Raw genomic sequence first — 25,419 nt, forward strand, 5'->3', positions numbered from 1 at the left:
TTTTTCTTTCCATTAAAAAATATATATATATTATACTATAATAATAAAGTCTGGAATGTTTTGATTTTTCCTAGCTAGCTGTAGTATACTTTTTTTTCCCTACTAGATAATCTATAATTTTTTAAAAATGCAATCGCCTTTTAGCATAGAAATCCATGTAAGTGCAGTTTAAAATGCTCTAGCCTTAGAAACATATCTTGGCATGATGTTTTGGTAGCACATAGTATTAATATTCTGTACAACAGCTTGTACATGGTCCATATTCTGACATCACCGTGATTTCGTTTAAGAGGTTCCCGCATGCCTATTTCATGATCTTTCTAAACTCTCTAAGCCCTGAGGTACATCAACACATTTCCTTGCAACATCCATTCAAATGCAGCACCCTTCCCACCCCTCATCTGTACACATCAAACCAATTGGCAAAGAGCACATTTCCCCCTGAGCGAGCAGTATTGTGAATTTTATCTTCTCTTCCAGAAATCAGTTCGTCTTCGTTGCAGCAGATGAAATTTCTTGTAACACCTCTGCAGGTAACAAACATTGCTACTTCTTGATGCATCCACCCAAGTCTCAGTATCCTTTTTTTTTTTTTTTTTTTTCTTCTTCACACGCTGCAGTTGGTCACTCTAGAAAGTTTAGTTAAAAAAAAAAAAAGACTATATATATCTGAAGCCTTTAGGCTCTGGTGTATAAAAGACATTAGGCTGTATAAAAAGACATTTGCTAACTTTGATGTTTTGTTTCTGGTTTTATTAATTCATGGTCCAGCAAAAGTAAGACTGTGTTGAATGAATCCACAATAAAATCTCACAATATAATCAGTGCTCTTATGGTAAAATACTGAACAGAGGAGAGTAGGGACACAGATGTGTGACTCCCATGTTTTTTGACGTATTATATCTGGGTTAGCAGAGATTAATATGTGATTTATTGGGGATCTGTACGGAATATTATAGGCCCTAAGAGACTGAATCTATAAAGCTAGAAGCATTAGGAAATATAATTATCTCTGTCTTGTAAGAAGGAGATCTTCATTCTATTAGCTGAAGATTCTCTATTTCCTTTCTTTTAATACATATCTCAAGTAGCAAGACTTAGAGAGACAAAGTCTTCTGTTTTTGAAACTGGGACATTGGCAAATGAAAATCGCATGATGTGTCCATCAATATAACTCCTGTCTTTTTGCTTTGATGTGGTTCAGAACAATTAAATTTGGACTTTCATTAGCATGGAATTTCTTGATTAAATGCCAATTTAGGTGAGTGCCTCAACTAATACCAGATTTCTTTCTTTCTTTCTTTCTTTTTTGTTGTTTTTGTTTTAAGCCTAAACTATGACCACACAATTACTAGGAAATCTTGCCAACGTATTGCTTTTAGGCAATGAGGGAGGACATTACGGCTTATCCTCATATAGTTAAGCATGCCATGACCTTCCAAAACATACATTAACCTGAACCTTACTAATAGACATTCGTCTGTTATGTCATCTTTTATCAATGGAGCAGTAAAGAAAGTCTTATTTGCTAATGCTTTACTCCCTATTTAGAGTCTTTGGTGAGAGTGAATGAAAGGAAGGACAGAGAGCTAGAAACATGCTCCCAGTCCTCTCTATTCTTAGAGGCAGGGCCACTGAAAACTCTGCATCAGTTTCATTTATGTAGTTGTTCTCAGCATTTTTAATGGTTTAAAGTCTTACCCTGTTAGTTTAAAGGGTATGCATGCTCATATTTTGAAGCAATGACTTACTCTATTTCTATAAAACCCCTTTGATAAAGGCCATGCTGTTTTCTTCTCTCAATCCCTAGCTTCAAAGATCTCTGCTTCTCACTGTGAGGTGGTGACATCTTGACACTTCACTAATGCCTAGTAGTAGAACATCGATCATTAATTGTGTTGCTGGGAATGGCAGGAGAATGTTCCTGGGGTACAAGAGTTGTTTAATATTTTCAGAGTCTTAAGAAAATGGAGCATGCAACTGAAGGGGAAACTTCTTGGGATGGGTGTAGGGGTGGGGAAGAATGTTGGTTTAAAATGTTAATAGGTGTCGTTTGTGGATATGCTGATATTCCAGAGCTTCCACCTTCCCTGTTAAACCTTGTTCATGCTCCAGTGTGTCTTAGGTTATATTTTGACATCAGAGATTAAACATTGAAAAGTTACAACACCAAAGGTAGATATTGATTTTATCCTATGATTTAACAAACCCTGCAATGTAAGCAAGTGATCCACATACAATATTCCTAAAAGAAGTGACAGATAATGAAAGTTTGCATGAGTTTGGCGAGTGTTTCCGCCTACCTGATCTAATTTAGAATGGCTGCTCAGTAAAATTTTAAAGAATTGCTATTGATCACATTTCAAATTGGGAGAGATATCCCTGTTGCTTTGATGGCTTATTAATAATATGTTGCATGCTTCATAAGGTTCCATTTGAACTCTGAATTTTGAATCAAGCGTAAAAAAGGAGACACCCATACCAATCAAGTGTTAGATTTATCTCCCAGCCAGTCCACCCTCCTCATAGAGTGAATATGAAAAATCAGAACTGGTCAGCCAACAAAGGTCATGACTCATGGTTTCAATGAAAGACTTCTGGGGCATCAACTCCTTTATGCTTCAAAAATCCAGTAAACGCACATTCTACAGAGCACAGCTGTTGTGATCTCTCACCTCCTTATGCAGAACAACACTCCATAGGGCAGGTCTACTGAATCCTCATAACTACTAGATATCAGAGTCTGATATCTAGAGTCTGATATCTAGAACAAAAGGCAAGTTCTCTCTTTTTAAGTGGAGAAAAGAATCAACAATATGCTTAAAATCTCAGTTTGTAGAGCCTGATTGATTTTATAACTGCAATTCTTATAAAGATGTTTTCTCACAATACCAACTATGGTGGAAGAGCCAGCCAGACACAGTTTTGTCTGTGGCTTAGGACAGTGATGGTGATATGCAAATCAATCATTAAACAGTAGCAACAGCAGCACTTCAGGATTTTTCATTCAGGTCCCCAAGGAAAAGTGATGACTTTTTGTTGGGTCTCTTATGAAGGATACAAAAATGCCTATTCTGCTTTTGCTAGCCATATAGAATAAATGTTTTACATTAGCAGGTGTGGTCTATGAGACTCTCTTTATAAGGACCTTTATTTTCTTACTCAGTGGTTCCAAGATGGTATTAGGTGTTTTGTTTTTATTTTGTTTGGGTAGCTCCTGAAAGACATGCCCTAACTTGGGTGTCACTGAAGACTGGCCTTTTAACAACAGGGCAGAACACCACCTAGTGTCTTCACCTTGCACATTGGAATAGTTTCTCATGCTGTAACATCAAAAACCTTAAATGAGTTGGATTCTGCAAGAGTTGGGAAAAGAGTGAAAATGATTTTTCCTTCTCTTTGGACTAGAGGTCTCCCTGCTTCTGTGAGTTGTTATAACCTTCCTAGGATGGGCTAGTGATTGTAGTAGCGATAAAAGATGGTTTTTGTATGAGAATGGACATTGAAAAGCAAGTTACTTATTTCAGTGGGTACTTGGAAATTCCATTCAGTTGATTATTATCTATTGAGTCATTGCTATGTGTCAGGAACTATTCTAAGATCTGGAGACATAACATTAAATAAGCCAGAAAAAGCCCTTCATCAAAGAGCCTCCATTCCAGTGGAGAGCAGATCCTAAACCATGTATATGAACAAGCATATAATATATTTGCATATAAAGTTATGCAATAGCTATAATGAATCAAAAAGCAGGGGAGGAGATAGGGAACAAGGTGCAATGCTACTTTAGATTCAGAGATCAGAGAAGGACTCTCTGAAGGGGTGACATTTGAGTAGAGAAGTGAAAGCATGAGCCAGATATGTAATTGTGGAATTGAGAGTTCTTCAGATTGAATGAGCAGCAAGTGCAAAGGCCCTGTGGTTGAACCATGCTTGAGCTTTCCAGGGCTAAGACATCCAGTGTGGCCAGAGCATATATATGAGTGCAGGTGAGTATTTTAGAGATAATATCAGGAAAGTAGTGACAGTCAGAGCAATAACTTAAAGGCCACAAAATATATTTGGAATTTTATTTTAAGTGTTATAGGAAGGCATTGGATTGTGGGCTGTGATCTGACTTATTTTTAAAAATGATCAGTGAGACTGCTTTGTGGGGACCAGACTGTAATATGGCAAGAGCAGAAGAAAGGGCACCAATTGGGAAATTATCCAAAGAGAGGTAATAATAGTGTGGGTTAGTGCAATGGCTGTGGGATTGCTGAGAAGCAGTTTTCTGTGAGCTGCATTTTGATGGGACAGCAAAGGGGATATGCTCACAAGTTAGAAATTTACAAGGTCCAGTCTGTGGTAAATGCACACCCCTTCCACTTGCAGTAAGGGTAGATACTTATTTCGATGGAGTGTCAAGGTTTTGGTCCTTGTGTAAAGCAAGCTCTTTATCCCTGCAGTAATTGTCCCCTGCATGGGCTTTGCTAAATTCTCCAGGGTGTACTAATAACTTGCGGCCATGTGTTAAGCTGGCAAGTATGATAAATTACGTGTGTGTGTGTGTGTGTGTGTCTATGTATATATGGGGGACCCTCAAAAAGTTCATGGAAAGATTCATATTATTTTTTAATTCTATTTTTCCATGAACTTTTCGACATATCCTCTTATATATACAGGCATATGTAATTTATCACAGCAGTTCAGTGTGGTAGATGTTATCACCATCCTCATTTTGGAGATTAAAAAGAAAAAAATAACATGCACTCAGGCCCAGAGAAGTTTGGCAACTTGCCCACAGTCACACTGGAGTCCATCTGATGCCAAAGCTCTTTCTACTGGGTCACGTGTCCTTATATGTTCCTTTTACCTTGACCTTGGAACACGGACCTGCTGCCTCCAGATGGAATTCCCCTGCTTTCTCCAGCTGTTCTGTCTTGCTCCTAGAAAACTGTTGTTTGTGAGTTGGAGGATGTAGTTGTTAAAATCTTGAAAGGACCCAAAGGCACTCTGTGGTTCTCTAGTGGTTGTTCCATGGGGAGTTTATTTAACCTGACCCATTCACTTCAGGCAGCAGGTATATGTTGACTGTCCAGTGTGCTGGGTGCTGGTTTAGGTGTGGGAATTGAGGGATGAAGGAAGTGGGTGCTAGGTCAGGGAGCGTGTTGTGCGTTGAAGGAGATGAAAGTTCAAAGGCAAAGTGTGTTCTAGGTCAATCGCCAAACATCTTTTTTGCTGAAAGTCAGTGGCTGAAAATTAACTAACAGAATAACTTATTCCCTAAAACCTACCAGACAGTTGAAACTAGTCATTTTTGCTACAGGGTCTGAGGAGGAAGGCTCCTAGCTCTCCCACATGCCCGAGTGTGTGTAGGCACGTGTGTGTGTGTGTGTGTGTGTGTGTGTGTGTGTGTGTGTGTGTGTGTGTGTGTGTTGAGGAGGTGCGGGCAGAGGCTGGGACCCTCTGCAGCAGCAAGACCTGTGCCTTCCACCATGCCAGGACCCATCAGAGAAGTATGAGAAGCCAACCAGGGGCACGGTCTCAGTTCCTAAAAAATATGGGCCATAGTCAGGTGGGGAAGGGTGGAATTCTATAAAAAAGCGTTGGTCAAGTGAACACATCTGCAAAAGCTCCTGAAACCGTTCTCTGTGGGACAGGTTGCTATATAGTTTACCAATCCATTATTGGAAATGACATTTGGTAAATTCAGGGACACAATGGGGGTGTCACCATCCCCTTCTGTCTTTGGATCCCCACCTGCACCCACATGCAGCTGCATTAAAACATTAGATAATAGTTTGAAAAAATTTCCACATTGGCCGTTCCTTTAATTGATCCTTCAGCAAGTTTCAGCTGCTTGTCTTCCCTACATTTTGGTGATTTGATTATTCAGCAAAGTTGTCATGCAGCAAATTGATTTGTGGTTAATTGGTCTGTTTCCAATAGTGTGTGATATGTATTATAATAGGAGAGGTGCAGGATGCCCAGGGAGCACAGAAGCAAAGGAACTTGGTAATAATAACAATTGCATCTATTGAGAGCTTACTGTGTATGGGGCATTGTTACATGCAGTAACAATACTGTATGGAAATAAAATGTCCTTATCAGTTTACTTGTGAAAATTAAAGGTCTCTAGATAGCTCTGAATTAGGCTGAGTAGGAGAGTGCTACATCGGTGCAGAATTTTTTACAAAATGGAAAATAAGTTTTAAAAACTGCAGTAAGAAATATAAAAAATACTAAAAAACAGAAAGAGAACAGTGGTTATCAAATTATAGAGATGTGCATGAAAATCACCTGCAGAACTTGTAACAAGTGAAAGTCCATTTGTTCTCCCCTCCCCCTGCCCCTGAGATTCCAATTCAAAGGTTCGGAGAGGAAGCCTGAAAGTCTGCACTCTGACATGTTCCCCTAGATAATCCCAATAGAGGAGTCCTCAGCTCGTACCGTGGGCAACACCGACTGAACCATCAGGAATCTGTTCTATTTCAATGGGAAGGACAGTGTCATGATAAGATTTGCTGGAGTTGTATTCTCCAAGTTGCCACTCTCCACATGTGGTCCTTGAGCCCTTGAAATATGGCTAGTCCACGTAGAGATGAGTTGTAAGCGTAAAATACACATTGAATGACAAACACATAGCACAAAAATTATGTAAAATACTTTATGAGTAATTCTATGTGAATTACACATTGAAGTGATAATGGTTTAAATATACTGGGATAAGTAAAAATATAAACATGAATCTGGTGTTTGTTTTTACTTTTTAAAATGTGACTACAATAAAATTTAAAATATCATGTGTGGCCTGCATTGGGACTTTCATTATATTTCTATCAGACAGTGCAGGTTGCGAGCCACATTTTCATTCATTTTGCTCAAATGAATATTGAAAGGGTTTATGTGCCCCCAAGAACTGGCCTGTTGGAGATGAGGGATGCTCACCTGGACTTGACATTGGCAGTATGTCTTGACTTTACATTTTAATTTTTTCCCTGAGTGAGAGTATAGCATGTGTGTTTGTGTGTGTGTGTGCTGCTGAAGAACATTCCTTGGGGTTCAGGACCCAGAACCGACTTCTTTCTCACCCTTTGTTAACTCTCAGCATCTTTGGTCTGCTTGCATGGGGCAAGACTTCAGATGCTCAACCCAGTTTAGGGGTAGCTCTGACACATGTACTCCAGGGGCTCCACTTTAGTGCTCAGTGATCCCAAATGGACTAGAGAGGACAATTCCCCTCAATTTCAATCAACAACTGACACTTGTTTGGTTACAAACTAGCTAGTAACCAGAAACACTCATTCCACTTTCACTACAGCCCTGTACAGTCAGGAGGCACCATTATTATCTCCGTTCATGGAAGGAGAAACTTGCTCAGAGAGAACTTTCTGAGATTACTTAGCAAGGAAGTAGCAGAGGTAGGATTTGAGGCCAGGACTTCTGACCCTGATGAATCCTTAGCTACTGTTCAACCCGGCTTCTCTACAGGAGTACTGAAGATCTGAGGTGAGAAGGGATACAAATGCCTTGTCAGCCCCCATGTGAATTAAACTGTAGCTAGAGTGCCATGGTGATTTTTAGCATGATAGGAAATTCTTGTGATTTTGGTAGAGCAGTAGTAGACACAAAGAAAGTGAAACAATATCTAAGAGGAGAATGGCCTTGGGCTTTATGTTAACGAGCATGTGGCTATGGCTTCTTTATTGGAGGGGGCATTCCAGAGTCAAGGAACTGAATGGCCAAAAACAGGACTTATTGTGTCTTCTCAGCTCCCAAAGAGTGGCTGCTACTCTGCTCTGATGAATCCAGAATCAAGATTCTTACCTCAAATCTGCTCTGTTGTATTCAAAATAGGAAGATGTTTTGAAGTGCATTGAGAGGACATAGGAAGGATGATACCATCAGATTTGCCATGAGTATATGGTCTGATCCTCTTAGATTCTATAGGTGTTGTATTTATGTATGCAGCTGTGTACACAGTTCAGATGTGTGACAGGTGTCTATCTGCAAGAGCACATTCTATGTCTTCTCATGTAAAGATTGAGGGCGGGGAATCTGATGAAGCTGAAAAATGGGTAAGGTGACTTCTGAAGATGATCACTTTAGAGCCAAGTTAAGGAAGTGACAGCAATAGAATTCAGAAATGTCCAAGCCAAGTAAAGATGGCTCCATATTAATCTTAAAAAATTTCTTCCATTTCTATGTATGTCTTTCTTGGAGGTTTTGCTCCATTTGGATCTGTTTTCTTTTCATTTCAAGTTATGGGAATGGTCCAGTTCCTCTAACTTATGTATCTTGAGAAGCTTTTAGAATATGAAGTCCTGATCACTCACATGGTCTATAAATGTATGTCATTGCCCAGATTCAAAGTAGGAGAAGCAGAAGCAAGATTGCCAAGGGATCTATCAGAAGCCTTCTGCCTCTTTCAGGACTGTAGGAGTATATTTTGTTTTGCTGCATTTTTATTTAGTGATGAGTATGGAATGGCTGAGTTGGAAAGCATAAATTCCCATGACACTTTATGCTTGAAAATGGATTGTTTTGTAGTTAGATCAAGCAAGGAAGAAGGTCATCTTCTTCCTTTTTCTAACTGATGTTGACTGTGGCTCCTTTCCAGCCACTGAGAATTGCTGAGGAGAGGATTTTACCCAAACACAGAGAAGGCTTGATCTGGAACATGTGTTCCAGCAGTGTTCCCTCTGGATGGGGGGAAAAGCAACAATGTATCCATAAGTGTACCAGCAACAATGCAAACCAAAGTGTTTTCTTTAAAACGTCATTTGGTTTCCATTTGCAAAGGTCCTCAAAACTCAAAAAAATGAGGATGGTGAAATAGGATGAGTGTCTGGGATGAAAATCACTTATTCCTGGGTACAGGATAACATCCTATGTCTCCCTTCTCACTGGGTGCCCCAGACAGCCCTGACCAGGGTGCATGCTGGAACCATTCAATGGGACTTGTTGCGGCCCAGACCACAGCTGATGCTCTACAGGAAAGTGTAAGAGAATATTCCCTAACTAAACCATGGCAGCTGTCCAAGGAGAAGGCTGTTAGAACCACTGGACCGTGGGTCAGTACCCTGCTGGCATACTGTGTCATGAGTGTGTGACATGCATGAATTTATTTTCCCAAATACATTACAGACTATATCTTAGTATGTGAGGTACATGAGTACATATAGTACATCAGCACATATCTTAGTATCATAACCCGCTCTTATAACAAAGGTGGTACTGTAGCCCCCAATGGCATTTCAGAAACTGGGGACCACTCACTGATCCCAATGGGATATCCCATTTTGAATGCATACTCTGCAGCTCTTTTCTGTGGGGTACAGGCACAAACCTACGCACTTTCTTGCTGCAATTGAGCTGTCAGAGACATCTATACCACCTTGAGAACTTCATGTGAGGGGCAAGTATATTTTACTTGTCTTTCTGCCCCACAGTGATTCTCCCAGCTGTCTCTGGGACAGAAGGCATGGGGAGGTGATGCTAAATAAGTAATAAAAGCTCCCCGGGGCATAAAGGATCTTAATGAAATGAAATATATAGAGTGAAATATGAGGGTAACTCAAAAAGTTCATGGAGAGATTCATATTATCATATAATTCAATTTTATCACAAACATTTTTAAGAACCCTTGTATAGAGAGTGAAATTAATTAGTGTCTTACTATGCCCCTGTAAGAAAGTCACATAACTATTAATGCCCTGGTGTGGGTTACCAATATGGGCTCTTTGTATTTCATTAGCATCCAGCTTGTTTCAGCTAGATTTAGAAGATGTTAATAGCAATATTTACATTTCTCAGTAGAGTTGACAAAGCACTTTAACAAACACAGATTCACATTTCCCATTCTACAGGCAGCATACTTATTTGTTTCTTCTCCAACATAACCTTAAGTTTAAGTATAGCAATTTAAACTATATCTACAATTCAAAAATTAGATAGATCTTGAGCCCAAAAGCATCCGTAATTTGATTGGTAGAGTTACATGTGATTGTAGTACAATAGACTTTTCAATTGCTGCATTGGTGCATTTCTGTTGCTTATAACAGAATACCTGAAACTGGGTACTTTATAAAGAAATAAAATTTATTTCTTACAGTTTGGAGACCAGGAAGTTCAAGGTCCAGGGAATACATCTGGTGAGGGCTTTCTTGGTGAGAACTCTCTACAGGGTCCCTTGGTGACCGGCCTATCACATGGCTAATGGGTTATAAAGCCATAATAACCATACCCATGACCACCCATTAAACCACCCATTAAACCACCCATGGATTAATCCATTCATGAGGGTACAGTCCTCACAATATAATTACCTCTTAAAGGCCCCACCTTTCAATTACCATAATAATTTCCCACCCTCTTAATACAGTTACAGTGACGATTAATTTCCAATACATGAACTTTTGGAGGACACAATCAACCCATAGCAGTTGCTTCTACAGATCAAAAGTCTGGGGAGGAACGATAGATTGGTTTGTGAAATTCCGTGTAAGAACCCTTGTATCATAATCTGTATCTACAGATGGCTTTAAAATGTATTCAGTTCCTTTTCATGCACTTTATCTGTGAATTCAGAAGAGCTCGAACAGAACAATACCATTTTATGAGTGAGGAAAATGAGGCTCAGAGACAGTGATTTGCCTGAGTCCTGGGAGCAAGGACATTGCAAAGACAGAACTCGAATGTGGATCTACTTGCCCCAAGTCTTTGGCTCTCCCCGTGCCTTGGTTGCCTCCTGGTTTTAGCTTGTTGCTGAGGTCTCCTGATAGTTGCCAGCTGAGGTAAACTAGCCAGCAAAGCAATTATCTTTTGTTTCTTTGTTTAGTTTTCCCCTAAAGGATTTTGATGATCTTTATGGCACCTTGGTCAGTGTTTTGTGAACTCTCAGGGGCGATGTGAAAGTACACACTCTGTATTCTTAGAATTTCCACAAACTTTTCTTCTGAACATCTTGTAGGGTTTTGAATGTCTCCACGAGCAGCCAACCTAGAGTCTTCAGAAAGCATCTGTGAAAGAATCTTTCTACCGATAGATTCTATTGATAGCATCATAATTATGTATACAAGTTCTCCCCAGACCTTACTTCTCTCCTGTCTATTCCTCCCTCTAGCTTCCTTTACTCATGCAGTGCCAGTGGTCTGGCCCTTGTTCACCTGCGTGGTGGCAGGTGCTGTGCTAGATCCTAGGGATGAGGAGATGGACAAAATAGAGCCCCGTGGGGCTGTCAGTCCAGGAGAGGGAAAGGGAAACAATCAGGTGCAGAGGCAAATAAACAAAATTATTAGAGATGTGCTGTGTGACATGAAGGAGTAAGGATAAGGTTGAAAAGTGTCCATAAGAAAGGGTGGTCAGAGAAGGAGGCATCTCTTTGGGGAGATGACATTTGATCTGAGACATAAAGAATAAAATAAGCAGTCCGGGTGGAGGATGAGCAAGTGCCAGGGCCGTATGAAGAGTGACTATTAATGAGGCCAGTGTGGCTGGAGGGCAGTAAGCAAGAGGTAGAGGGGAGTAAGATAAAGATTGAAAGAGGGGCAGCACCACTCATACAAGTTTGGATTTTATTCTAGAATCAATGGAAAAACCATTCAAATGTTTTAAGCAAAAAAGTGATAGGATTAGATTACATAGATTTATATTTAACTAGATAGAAAGGCAGATGATAGATGAATGGATGAATGGAAGGATGGACAGAGGGATGGACAGATAGACAAGCAGATGGATAGATGGATTACAGAGCTTTGAGAGATTTGATTAATGGAAATCGCTGTTGATTTGAAGGGGCGAAAGTTGAATGTGAGACAAGATTTAAGGCTGCTGTGGAGTTGGTTTTGATGAATTACCAGTGACTTCTTTTAGGGTGGTGAACAGGTGCATGGATTTCATCTGAAATTGCTGATGGATGGGATGTGGGGACATGGAGAGCATTATGATCTGTTTGCACGACTGCCTACTTCGGCCAGATGTGGAGGATGACCTTGTCACAGGTCAGGTCCTGACATAGTGGTCCTAAGACATTTTCCCATTGTGCCCCTCAAGGTCCCTGGGAATTGCAGCTCTCTCTTAGGGCTGTGCCCAGCCGGCTCTGAGGACACCAGGTTGCTGACGTGCCTGGCATGTCTGCTGCAAATGTAGTGCTGGAGTCCACATCTTCCCTAACGACCTTGTGTCTAAATTGTCATGTCACACAAGGGCGTGTTTAGAAATTAGCATTTGAAAAGAAGCCTCCTTGCTTTCAGTTTGAGCTGACATGGTCCCTTTTCCTCTGTGGAAATGAAATTTATTAATCATCATAAAACCATCGGATTCTGAAGGTAGAGGTCACCCTGAGGAGAAAAGAGCCTGCTCATTTGTGAGGAATAGTTCGGTGCTGCTGTATTTTTCTTCTGCCTTGGAAGAGAATACTGCCAAATTGTTACCTTGGGTTTTCCACAAAGGTTGAAACTATGCCCTGTATTACAGCCCAATGAGGATTTGCCATTAAAGTAAGCGGTAGAAAAAGGTGGGAGCTACATTCTCATTAAATATATTCAGACTACAAATATGTTGTCTCTAAAAAGAGGACATTTTGCTGTAGTAAAACTATTCCCCAAGTTAAAAAAAAACAATTTTAAATTTAAAAAATTTTTAATTGCCCTGAATTTGCATCTTCACACTTGTTTTGAAGGAATACTTAATAAATTCCTGAGGATTTTCTGTTTGCCTTTACTGTTTATGTTCTGTTCATACAACAAGCTTTGCCAGGTGAAAGAGCATTAAAAGTAGTCCTATTAACAGGTTTTTCTCTAGGCCGGTGACAGACTTTATTTTCTCATGAAGTGAAAATCAATGCCAAAGTATATCATTTTCTTTTACCACTGTTAGTATCTACCTCTAGTTATGTGAGCAGAGTCTTAGGTCTTCTGAGTGACCTCCGTGAATACATGATTTTTTTCAAAAACTTCATCATTCTTCTTGTTTTAACACACCCTCTGCCTTAGCCTTACATCTGTTTTTACTGCAGAGAGAAGAATAATCTTTGATTAAAGGCCATTTTTGGTAAGCAAACAGACTGAAAGGGGTCCCAAGGCATGAAAAGCAGGAGAGCATTGACTGTTCATTTCACAGAGAGAAAAGAAACATCCGCTCATGCCCCTGCTTTGGAGGATCTGGAGGATGCTGTGTGTTGAAGCTGAAAGCCTCATCTAGGTGCTTTGAGCTCAGTGCTCTTTGAAACAGGCAAAAGGAGCTTGGAAGTTAGGCCATGCCAAATCAGAACTTTTTATCATCGTTATCCCCCCCCACTCCCCCCGTTGGGAACAGAACTTGGAATCTAACAGTTAGAAGGTCTTCTATTAGGTTTCTGTCACCTTCCTAGACTCCATGGTGTGAGCCAGCAAGTCAGCCCCATCCAATACATGCTTATGAAAGAAGATTGGAAGAAAAGTGGGGTAAAGATAGGGAAGTAAAGGGATAAAGTCATGCAAATTAGGCTTCAAGGGATGTGCTTAAGGTTGACAGTGCAGACAAACCATTTCTTCCTGCTTTGTTCCTTTATTTTTAAAAAAACAATGTCAGAGTCTAAAGCTGTTGAAACCCCATACAGATCCCAGCTAGTGGCTGGTGTACCCATCCCCTGAATGCTGAGTTCTGATTACTAATGCACCTGTTCCCTTCTCCAGAAAATTGCCCTCTGCCAAAGGCAGCCACTTGAACTTGGAGGTGAATCCCCCATCCCCCAGGAAAGTACATGGGTATTAAAAAGCCAATTCACTTGCCCTCAGGTGGGACCAACTCTGGGGCACAGCTCTGAGGGTCTGGTTGAAGCTAGTCTTCATCCCAGACCGGATCTTTGCTTCTTTTCTCTTACTCTGACTTGCTTGCTTCTCTCCCCCTCTTGAGAGAACTCAATAAATCACTTGCAGAAGAATTTCCATTTCAGGCTCTGCTTCCAGGAAACCTAGCCTAAGACTGCATCTCAGCTTTGACCAGTATCAAAATAGCAATGTGCATACTATTTCCAAGAAGATATCTGGCAGGTCAAACAAGCAAGGGCATGTACATTGTGAAAATGAGCATGGGAGTTGTCCTGAGAGATTCAAGGATCAGCTCTGACTCTGTCCACCTATGTTACCTTGAGCAAGTGACTTAACTTCTGTGAACCCTAATTTCTGCTTTGTTGCAATGTTCAGTTCCAGACACTTAGTAGGCATCTAATGCATCTCATTTCCATCTTTTTCACTTTTACTCTATAGCCTGTGCTGGAAGTGATGGCAGTGGAAGGAGGAGGATGGTAGAGAGAGAAAAAACTCAAAGTTGAAGAAATGATACTAAGAAATATTGTTTTGAATGCCTCCTTTTCCAGAACCTTGCCACAGATGGATGAGATAGAAGTTTTGGGATGATAAGATCAAAGTCAAATCAGGCTCCAATTCTTGAGTGGGGATGGGACCGGGGGTCCCCCAGACTCTTCAAGAATGCTTCCAATCAACTCTATTTGCTCTTCCCATTCTAAGATATTGGACGCTATCTGCGCAGACAGGTTCACCTCACCCTTTCTCATCCACACTATCTCGCTTGATTGGTGAGAGCTAAATCAAGACAAAAAGACAATCTCTCTTGAGTGTTAACATATCCTCTGTGGTGGGGGTGCTGGGCATCTTAAAACCACCCTTTCAAATTGTTTTTTCTTGCCTCCCTCAATCTCCAGGATAGTCACATGAGCAGGATAGAAACAGTATTATGAGAGAGAGGTATATGTGTGTGTGTGTGTGTGTGTGTGTGTACATATATGTATATATTAAAACATATCAATATAACCAGCCGTGTTAAATGGACAAAAGAATGCATTACCTGTAGAAGGACTTTTCTCATGTTATATGGCAGAATGGAATATGATTCATATTTCAAGATGAGTAGGGCCCCTCCATGCTGTCTTGGTATTTTGTAGTTTATGGCTGCTATTATTACTTTGTAATTGTGTATTGTGGATTAATCTTCACCCCTGTTTTCCTTTCAGTTACGGACGAGTTTATGCTGCCGACCCCTACCACCACACACTTGCTCCAGCCCCCACCTACGGCGTTGGTGCCATGGTGAGTACCAATTCCACCTTGTCCTCACTTTTTCCTGTCTCCCTTTCCTTCCCCCAGCTGGGACCTTAGTATATATGGGTTGACGGTTGACGTCCTCTCACTTTCCCTTAATTGAATTTGTCTCTTGTGCTAACAGCAGCTAAAATGCCACATTAATCCTCCCAGTAAACTTGATAAATGTCTTAATTTCTTGGCAATGTAGTGCATGTAAGTTATTATATTTCTAATTTTGCAAGTCTCACCTAGCGGAGCACTTACCTTAATGGAATAATTAGTCATTTTGATAATTAAATCCATCACTAACAGAATGCAGTGTCAATGCAGAACTTTTTTTTTCTTTTTTTTTTCCCTCCCTTGCTGCTCATTTACATAGCCCCAAGGTTCCAGCCCCAGCACAGACTTCAGAGGAGCTAAGCTGCACACTTCCAGGCCTCTGCTGTCAGGCAGCTGAGAATCTGACTGCCTCTCCTCCCCTATTACAATTCATGTTTAAAGTCATAGTCGCCCAGGAAAGAAAATAGAGAGAGGGGCACACTTTGTGTGTGTGCCTAGTACCTAAGAAATTAGAAAGAATCAGTTGGGTTTGGGGGTTGTCTTTTGTTTTGGGGGGTCTGCTTTTTTTTGTTTTGGGAGGGGTGGGGGAGGGCAAAAATGGGAGGGGAGGGTGGGGTGAATTTGCCTGTACTTGTTCAAACTTCTATGCACTAAAACTCTTGAGTACAGTAAGACGTTCCCATCACGTAAGAGCGTATGCAATCATTACAAAGCTTTGGCATGCAGTTTTCTGCTTGGATCAAGAATATCAGTCCTTATCTAAAAATAAATCCCCATAGGCATTCATTTGAATCACCAAAACTTTTATAAAAAGGAAACAGTTAAGTGCCACCTCATAGCCATTTAAAGCTATGGCCAGACAATTCACCAGACCTTGGTCATAGACATTCAACCATGATTTGAAAACATATTATTTTGCACAAGCTTAATTTCATCAAGCAGTTCATCTCTACATCTCCCCTCTCAAGATCAGATTCCATACAGATTGCTGAGCCAAGTCAAGTAAGGAGTAGATTTAAATTTTCATCCTGATTTTGCATTAAACATCTCTGCTTCAACACCTAGTTAACTTGAAGAATGTGTTCGAAAGGAGAGTTAAATTACTACATTCAGTAAATCCTCTAAATTCAAACTTGAGTGTAGATTGAACTTTCCCCAAGGAAACATAGCATTAATTAATCAATCAAAGAAACAAACAAAACAAGACATTGGAAATCCTTCAATTGTCTAGTTTGTATCAGAGTCCTTTTAGCAACTAAAAGGACTGGCTGATAGAATTAGATTTTACAGAGATTTTGTTTATAAGGAACTATTTGGGGGAGCTTAGGACTGGCCCTATCTTTAGTTCTCCAAGAATGAGTTGGGATGGGTAGGGGGTGCCTCCATTTTGGTTGGTTTTGAGTGTCTATTTTTCACATTAGTCTTTTTGATGATCCACATGTTGCAAAAGGAAAATGTAAAAAACACACCCCTCAAATTGCTTTGTTTCAGAATGCTTTTGCACCCTTGACTGATGCCAAGACTAGGAGCCATGCTGATGATGTGGGTCTCGTTCTTTCTTCATTGCAGGCTAGTATATACCGAGGGGGATACAACCGTTTTGCTCCATACTAAATGACAAAACCATAAAAACCTTCCAATGTGGGGAGAAAGGAAGCTTTCCGAGGCCTGGGTATTGCAATACATGCAGTAGTGCATCATTTTAGCAACTCTAAAAAAATAGAATAAAAATTAAAAAGAGGAAAAAAATTACATTTTTTATCTTATACCTCAGATATTTTGTTCTGTGTATTTTAATATTGTGGGTCTTTAATTTCTGAAGGTTCCGTAGTTTGGTTGCTGGCTGTAGGAGTTTTTGTGGTTGATCTAGAGAGATGCTAGATATGAATAAAAACTGGTTTAGGGCCATATCCAGAGTGCTATATCATGTAAATGAATTATATATGCTGAATATTAAGCTTCTGGGGTTATCAGCTGTTTGGAAAGAGTATAAGTGACTTCGGTAGTCATTTTTTTCTGCATCTGCATTATTTTATTTTGTGAAAGGGAAGGGTGGGAACGGCTTAGGGGATTGGAACTGGGGTTTGGCTGAAGGAAAAAAATATATAGAAAATATAGTAACTGATGAATCCAAACGATCCACTGCACCAACGTTCATATATCCAATGGTTCTAAGTTACTCATTGCCAATTCAAGCCAAAGGTTCTGTTGTAAAGGGGGTGCCTCTAGTAGCACTTGTGCAGTTGAGTTGAATAAAGTTGTGCAAACCCACCCTTTAAACCATTCCACCTGGCAGTATTCAGCTTCTTAACCAGCCGCTAGTTATTTAGGCAAAAACTGCTAGTTAGGCTATCAACAAGCATTCTTTTTATATTTCTTCCAGTATAATAAATTATTGATATCATTGCTGACTTTTATATTATGGGAGGGAAAAAATAACATTAATAAAAAGGTGATAAAAAGCACTGTTTCTATTTTTTTCTTTTTTTCCAAAAAAAAAAAGAAAGTAATAAAAACTTAAATTCTTTGTACCAGTTAAAAAAAAAATGTATAAAATTTACATCTGTGCAGTGGAGTTGTTAAGTTCTAGAAACAGTCTATGAGCTTTAGTTTTAGCCTAGTAGAACAACTGTTAGAGACAGACGTATAATTTTTATGGAATTACATGATAATCATATTCGGATTTATAGAAGCATTTTACAAGTATTGCAATCATTGAGTAGAGATAATTAGGGTATTTTCATCAGCTTGGTACTTTTTGAAACACTGACTGCGTTGTGTAAGCAATCTGCAATTTTTCAGTCCGTGAGAACCTGCCCTTCCATTTCTCCCCAAACCCAAGGACTATCTCAGACCAGTTTCTTCAGCTCCATCTCCAAGGCCCAGGACACTTGTCAGAAGGAAGCAAAAAAAAGTAGGTCCACTTTATCCCTGAAGAACGAAGTCCCCTGACCCCTTCTCAAATGCAGGGCCAGAGTGACACAGCCGAAAAATTGCAGTTTGTCTGTACTACTTCTGTTTGAACTCTTTCCATGTTGTCCTGTTTACAAGTTAACCTAAGTTGGGGTATCCGTCATGGGTCTTCCTGTTTTTGTATTTAATACAAACAGCAGCAAGCTGTCCCAAGTAGTTTTGCTGCCCTAGTTAAATCCTCATGTACACAGTGCAGGCCCTATGGCGTGCACTTTAGTAAGGTATCGACTCACCGCTGTGAACCTGCCAATCCGCTGTAACAACTCTGCTTTAAAACAAAACCAAACAAAACTTATAAAAAAAAAAAAGTGTTTGTGATCCAGCTTTCTCTTGTCATCCTATGTGCATGCCGTAAGATCAGTTGGATATTAAACCATCAATAAAGTTTCACAAAATTTGAAAACAAAGTTTCTGTAGCTTCGATATCCAAGACAGATCACAGTTGTCTTGAACAGAGAGAAAGGGGGGAAACTGCTTAGCAGCCAAAAGCAAACAAAATGTTCTTTTCACCAGACTTATTTGGGTGGGTGAGGGGAGGGGCAGAGGGGTGTTTTCTAGCATCACTAAGACATTTTCATCCCCCACCTGGAAAACATGTTATGAAAATGGGTGCCTGGTTGATGTTATTAAAGGAAACAATTTATTAAAATGAGGTGGCATCCTAGCCCAGAGGGGAGAAAGTTAGTAGGAACAGGGGGCTTAGGAGAATAAAAGGATTTCTCCCAATTGCCTCAGATTTCAAAATCCAGAAGTTGCATTGTGTTTGGAATCACAAACATAGAATTCTTACCGTGTTGGTTAAAGTAAAATTTATTTGCAGTTTTGATTTTCATCAGGAAGCTGTACTTTCCCCCATGGTCGTATGTAGTTTCAATAAAAATCATTTAGAGCAGGTGGGTGCCAACCGATGTTGCAGAATCTTTTGTCTAGGCACTCCTCCAAGATGCCAATAAGTCATTTAAAAATGTATGTCAGAGATGTAAACAAACATTTTGGATTTTTTTAAACAGTATTTATTTGGAATGTTTTCATTTATCTAAATAACTATTGCTATTATGAATTATGGAACAAAAAATGATTAATATCATGTGTGGCATATAGTGACTTCTTAACACACATCACGCAATCTGCAAACCCAGAAAATGTGTATATCTGTCTTTAGAAATTAGTGTTTATATCACTTACAGTGGTTTGTGAATAAAGAAAACTGGTTTGTAATATCAAAAAATAAAAGCTTAGTCTGAAAAGGTACATGTGAGTTTGTGTCCTGAGTCCTTTTGCTTCTGTGGGTTTCCTCAGAGGGTAGATTCTACGTTTATCTACACATGTGATTGCACTGCTGCCCACCAGGGGGCGTGGGTTGATGCTGGCCAATGAGCAATAGGCTGCCTTGGCCACTGGTAGACCAGATGCCTCCTGCAGGTGCCTGGTTTCTTCAGTTCAGAGTGTTTTCCTTCTTCATTCATCTTTCCAAAGAAGACAGTGGAACTAACCACAGATGTTTAAGAAAGAAACTAAACTAAGCTTAGCTATTCCCCAGCATGGAAATGTCAGTCTGGTTTCAAACAAAATAACAAAACTGTGCATTTCAAATGAAACGTAAGCTCGAGTTATTAATACAACTTTTGGGGAGGACTTGCATGAGGAAGATGAAAAAATAGGAATAGGTGCTAGAATTTACATTTACTGAGTGCTTACTGTGAACCTAGAATCCTGCTCTGGCTCTTGTGTTCCTTCTTTCATTTAATCATCTAAGAATCCCATCAGAGTTGAACTACCTAACCCACGCAGTTACTTAACAGTATCTTAACCCTATCTTATTTCATAACTGTCTTAATATTCCTATCAAATGGGTACACATGTAAAGATTAGAAGAAAAGTGGGGTCTGGAAGCAGATATTCTGGGTTTGCATCCTCATTCTGTTCCTTGCCACCCACAAACCAAAGCACTGTGCATTTGTCTCCTCATCTGTAGTTCAGTATGATAATAGCACCTACCTCTTAATATCGTTACACAAAAAGTATAAAACAATGTGAAGTTCTTGCAGCAGTACTTCATAGCTTGTAAGCTGTTATTATTTACAGATGAAGCAACTGAGTCACCAAGAGGTTAATTTATCTGAGGTCACACTGAACAAGTGACAAGACTAGGATTCCAGATCTTTCCACATCACAGGTGGTCGTAATAGCATGAATTATACCATTTCAAATATATGAAATAGTCCCTTCTTTGTAAATTCTTCATATACAAGACCATGAAGGTTATAATCAACTTGTATTGCCCTATGACAATGGGTTTTTAAAGCTAGCATTACCTTTATTTTATAAATGAAGAAAATAAGGATCCGATACATCATATAATTTGTCTAAAGTAAAATCTAGCATCTGTTGGAAGCAGGCTCCACATGAAGATCTGTCTGACCCTGAAGGTTGTTCCCTCTTCCAAAAATTCTGCTCTATTATGGGTGATGATGCTGATGGTGGTAGAGGTAGTTAGGTTAAACCAGGGCTTTTAGAATTTTCCTTACAACATACTCACAGGTAAGGATATATTAATTAAAACAAAGAAGGCACTAGATTTATCCCGGCAGGTGGCAAGAGGGAGGTAATTGTCTTGCAAAATACCGGTTTATAACTGAGAGTCTTCTCCACTAAATATGAGGATTATGTGTTGATGGCAAAAACAGTAATTTACATTAGAATGTCCCCAAAAGCAGGCTCTTCTCTAAAATGGAGACAAGCATATAAATTTCATGTGAAATGTAAAGAAAATTAAAACAATGTAAGAATTGAAGAAATTTCTTAAAAGACTAGACAATGGATGGAAATGTTTCACATCCCTCTCCAGTCCTCCACCTGGAGCATGGGCAGAGATGAGAAAATAACCCCAAGGGAAGCCAGCATGTGATGTATACGCTTTGTGTAGAAACAGAAGCTGTTATTTTTCTGTGGACAATGCCTGAGAGGTAGATATAGCCTCATTCCACCTATAATGTATTTCTTAAAACAATGTTTTAATTAAACAGTAAAGCCTTCTCCATGTAAAAAAATAAAATAAAATAAACCATTACAGATACATCTCAAGTAGCTTGGGCCACTATCTCAATCCCAATTTTCCACTCAACACTCTATTATTTCTGATGTAATCTGAAGGCTGTTTCTACTTCCTGGGAGGTAGACATTTTTAAAACAAATCCCTTTACTGCTGTGACAGTGTCCCTCCAATGTATGATCTACAGACTTTCTTTCTTAGACATATACGGTGAGCTTGTTGAAAAAGTATATTCCTGGACTCCTCTGCTTTCAGCACTCCCGAAGTTAAGGACCATGATCAAATGAGAGGTACAGTCTTTCAGTGAACTTCATGATTGTGTTCACGCTTGATTCTCACTGCAGCTCCAACCCTTATAATGTCAGGAGAGGTGATGAATGTGTGTGTGCATGCATATGCATGTGTATGTGTGGGCTGTGTGTGCATATATACTCACAAGCGTGTACCTACATGTACCTAGACTGCTGTGCTTATTTTCAACTTGTGTCATGACAGCCTGTGATTATTTTTTCACTGATGAAATCAAGAATTAGGACTGAAAATAATATTCTCACAAGGGAAGAAATAAGACAGTCATTTTTGCTGGAAAACTTACAAAGACTTTTTCTTGGTTCTTTTGTTTTTTATTTATAGTGGATAACACACATGCACATATACATGTACAAATATATATTATATATTTGGGAAATTTGTATGTAAATTCACAAGGTGCCATATTTTCTGGAGGGTATAATATTCTCATTGTGCACTTGACCAGAATTCAGCCTGATGCTTGATATGGGATCAAGGGCCAGATCATCTCACAGCCCAAAGCAGGGTTCTTCAATACATGGATAAACCATGGTTTCTCATCACTGCTATTTGCAGTACTAGGAGATGTAGATTAGGGTTGAACAGGAACAGTTGGACTCTTGGTACTTTTGAAAGTAAGCAAACAGCTGATCGGACTTATCTCACTTAATCCTCACAACCTGGCAAGGCAAGTATCATTACTGCTCTGATCTACCCATAAGGAATCAGAGGCTTAAGCAAGGTGGGTGATATGCCCAGGGTATCTGGCTATTAAGAGGTGGAGCTGAGTCATGATCATCAGCTGTCTGACTCTAACATTTTTGCTGCTATCTGTTAGATGATGCTTACCATATACCCTGGTACTTAATCCTTGCAATGGCCCAGGTAGGGAATTTGCCACATGTCACAAAGCTTACAAGCATTGGAGGTAGGAGCCAAACCCAGTGTTCTTTCCTTGACTGCACTCTACACTCGGAGGTCCAGCTTTAATAACTTCCTAGTGAGCTCTGGTTTGAATAGTGGGATATCAGGAGAGCCCCAGAGTCTACCTTTGAGAGTGCAGACCACTCCTCACGTGATTATTCCTCATGAAGCCAAGCATGTGCCTACGACTTTGACATCCAAGATCTCTGACTGAAATAGACAGATAGTGTGTTGTCCGAATGAAGCAAAAAGTCAGTGAGAGCAGAGAATTCCCCAGGCTCTAAAAAAAAAAAAAAAAAAAAGGAGAAAAAATAATAGCTGCAGGTAGAAAATAAAAAAGCAGAAACCCGAGAAGTAGGGTAATGGTGGTGCTGTGGGCAGGTGACGGTTGAGAGAATGCAAATTGGCAGCTCATCAGCATGCAGACTACAGCAAACCTTAAAAGGAAAGTTAAACCCCTCTGCCTCCCCTCCCCAAATCTGCCTTAAAGCAGACAGCAACTGCGGGCCAGCGAAGGAAACCCTCATGCTCACATCTGGAAAGTCAAACTTTCTGCAACCACACCAGGAAGTTGTCTAGAACTGAAAACCAGGTCAGAGGCTCAGCACACAACTCGACTTTTATCTCCCCCAAACACTCCTAGTCAGCACTGGAGGAACTGCTGCTCAGCTGGAAGGGGCTGTCAGCATAACTGGCTGGCTGCTGCTTTTCCCTTTTTTATTTCCCTAAACTGTGAGACTAGATGATGTATTGTTCTCCCTTCTATTGCCATTTTTCAAAGACCTGTTCTTTTCTCACCCTAAAGACTGTGTGTGTGTGCATGCGCGTGTGTGTGCACGAGAGAGAGAGAGAGACGTGCTTTATGAGAAAATGAAGTAAGAATGGGGAGGAAACCCCCACAAAATTTTCAATGTTTGTTGAAACATTCAAATACTAAAATGCAAAATTTTTTGTGCCCTGATTGGTGGAAGAACAACATAAAATCATCCTTTTTTAAAGTCTTTCTTCCATCACTTAAAAGCGAAGCAAAATAACTCATTTAGGCTAGTAGAAAGACAATAGGTACTTGCTATTTCCACTAAGCCATCAAAGACTTAGAATGGAAAAACAGAGGCAGAATTTAGTGGTTAGAGGTCTTTTTACTTTTTCTTTTTTTTTTTTAAATAACAAAAATGTTATAGATAAACTGGAGTTGGGATTCTGCCTCTGCTGTCTTCTATCTTCTTCCTAGCTGCGTTATCTTAGGCAATTTAATTAGCCTCTCTGGGGCTCAGTTTTTAAATTAGCAAAACGCCTCATCAGGTTTTGGTGAGAATTCAGCGAGGTTGTGCAACACTGAGGGTTTTGGTTCTGGAAAAGCCATTCACCCGCCAATTGGGGGAAAAAAAATCAAACCCCATGTTAAAAAGTGAAAAACTGGATTTTATAACTCAGTTCCAGGTATTTTGTTATAAGAAACAGAAACAGACTAATACAAGTTCTTTATAAATTACCCAGTTCCAGGTATTCTAAGCAACAGGAAGATACTAATATACCTTCCTTCCTTCCTTCCTTTCCTTTAGATTTTCTAGGCATGATGGTTTTGAGTGACCATACATCTACAAAATGACTTTTTTGGGGCTCTTTCTTGTCTCAGCCAATGAGATTAAAACATCTCTGTCCAAAAAACCTGCCCCCAAAGCAAATATCTCTCAACTCAACACCTGGAACTTAGTAATTTGTGAGAAAGTGAAATTTATTGCTTAGAGTTTCAGAGGCTGGGAAGTCCAAAGTCCAGGGAACACATCTGGTCTTCTTTGGGGGTGACTCTACAGCAATGCAGGGGTCTCATATGGCAGGAAATGGTAGAGCAGAGAAAGAGAGACTCTCACATGCTCTCCTTTTAAAGCCCTCAGAACCACACCACTGACCACCATTATTAATCCATTCACTATGGCACAGTCCTACAATCTAATCACTTCTTCAAGGTCCCACCTTTCAACTACCATAATAGGATTTCCCAACCTCAATTGTTACTGTGGGAATTAAGCTTCTAATATATGAATGTTGGGAGACACGATTTAATCAACCCACAGTGGAAATGAAATTTGTTTCTTATAGTTTTGGAGCCTGGGAAGTCCAAGTTCCAGGGAACACATCTGGTGAGGGCCACCTTCCCAGTGGGGTGACTCTCCACAGCAACTCAGGTTATCACATGGAGAGAATGGGCTGAACAAGAGAGAACTAACTTTCTCACTCACTCTCATCAGAACCATGCCCATTACTCCATGAATGGATCAATCCATTTACTTAAGGGCACAGTCTTCACAATTCAATTACCTCTAAAAGGCCCCACCTTTCAAATGCCATAGTTAGAATTCCTGCCCTCTTGACACTATTACAGTGGGGGTCAAGTTCCCAACACATGAGCTTTTGGTGGACACATTTAACCCACAGCAGAAGGAAGGAAGGAAGGGAGAGAGGGAGGCAGGCAGAAAACGAGGAAGAAAAAAAGGAAAGCTGGAGAACTCTCTTCCCACTGGTTATCTGATATTACAGATTTGAAAGTTTCATGATTTACTTCTCTGGAGATCTTCACATGGACTTGTTACATTTTAGTTTTTTAGCTCATGTTTGTTTGTTTTGCTTTTGTTTTTGTTCTGTTTTTCTTAGCCTTGCTTTCTCTGGTATAGATTCCCTCATGCTTTAACCTGGCACTGTCCGACAGAAATATAATGCAAGTTACATATGTAATTTTAAATCATCGAGAACACATGTCCAAAAAAGTAAAAAGAAATAGGTAAAATTAACTTTAATAATATATTTTACTTAACTAAGTATACCAAAAATATTATCCTTTCAACATGCTATTAATATAAAAATATGTGAAAGACATTTTATATTATCTTTTTCATATTAAGTCTTCAGTATATGGTGTGAATTTCATACTCACAGCACATCTCAGTTTGGACCAGCCACATTTCAAGGGTTCAAAAGCCACATGTAGCTTGGAGCTCCCTCACTGGACAGCACAGCTTCAGACCATTAGCCATCATTTCTCTAAATCTAAGCCTC

At 39.8% G+C, this 25,419-nt stretch overlaps 1 protein-coding gene across 4 annotated transcripts in view; it reads left to right on the forward strand.

Annotated features, from left to right (window-relative positions):
* RBFOX1 (RNA binding fox-1 homolog 1) overlaps positions 1–18,627 on the forward strand; it is a 342,829-nt gene extending 324,202 nt beyond the window's left edge. For 2 of the 4 annotated variants that reach the window (XM_063100620.1, XM_063100621.1), the window contains exons 12-13: positions 14,996–15,071; positions 16,617–18,627. In XM_063100620.1, the coding sequence (XP_062956690.1) occupies positions 14,996–15,071; positions 16,617–16,739 (199 nt within the window). In that variant the 3' untranslated portion in view covers positions 16,740–18,627. Of the gene's footprint in view, positions 1–480; positions 534–14,995; positions 15,072–15,444; positions 15,655–16,616 lie in introns of those variants that run through there. The other 2 variants (XM_063100622.1, XM_063100623.1) reach the window with 2 other exon arrangements.
* The last annotated feature ends 6,792 nt before the right edge of the window (positions 18,628–25,419 follow it).

The sequence above is a fragment of the Cynocephalus volans genome, chromosome 6 (assembly GCF_027409185.1).
Source record: "Cynocephalus volans isolate mCynVol1 chromosome 6, mCynVol1.pri, whole genome shotgun sequence".
NCBI classification, from domain to species: domain Eukaryota; kingdom Metazoa; phylum Chordata; class Mammalia; order Dermoptera; family Cynocephalidae; genus Cynocephalus; species Cynocephalus volans.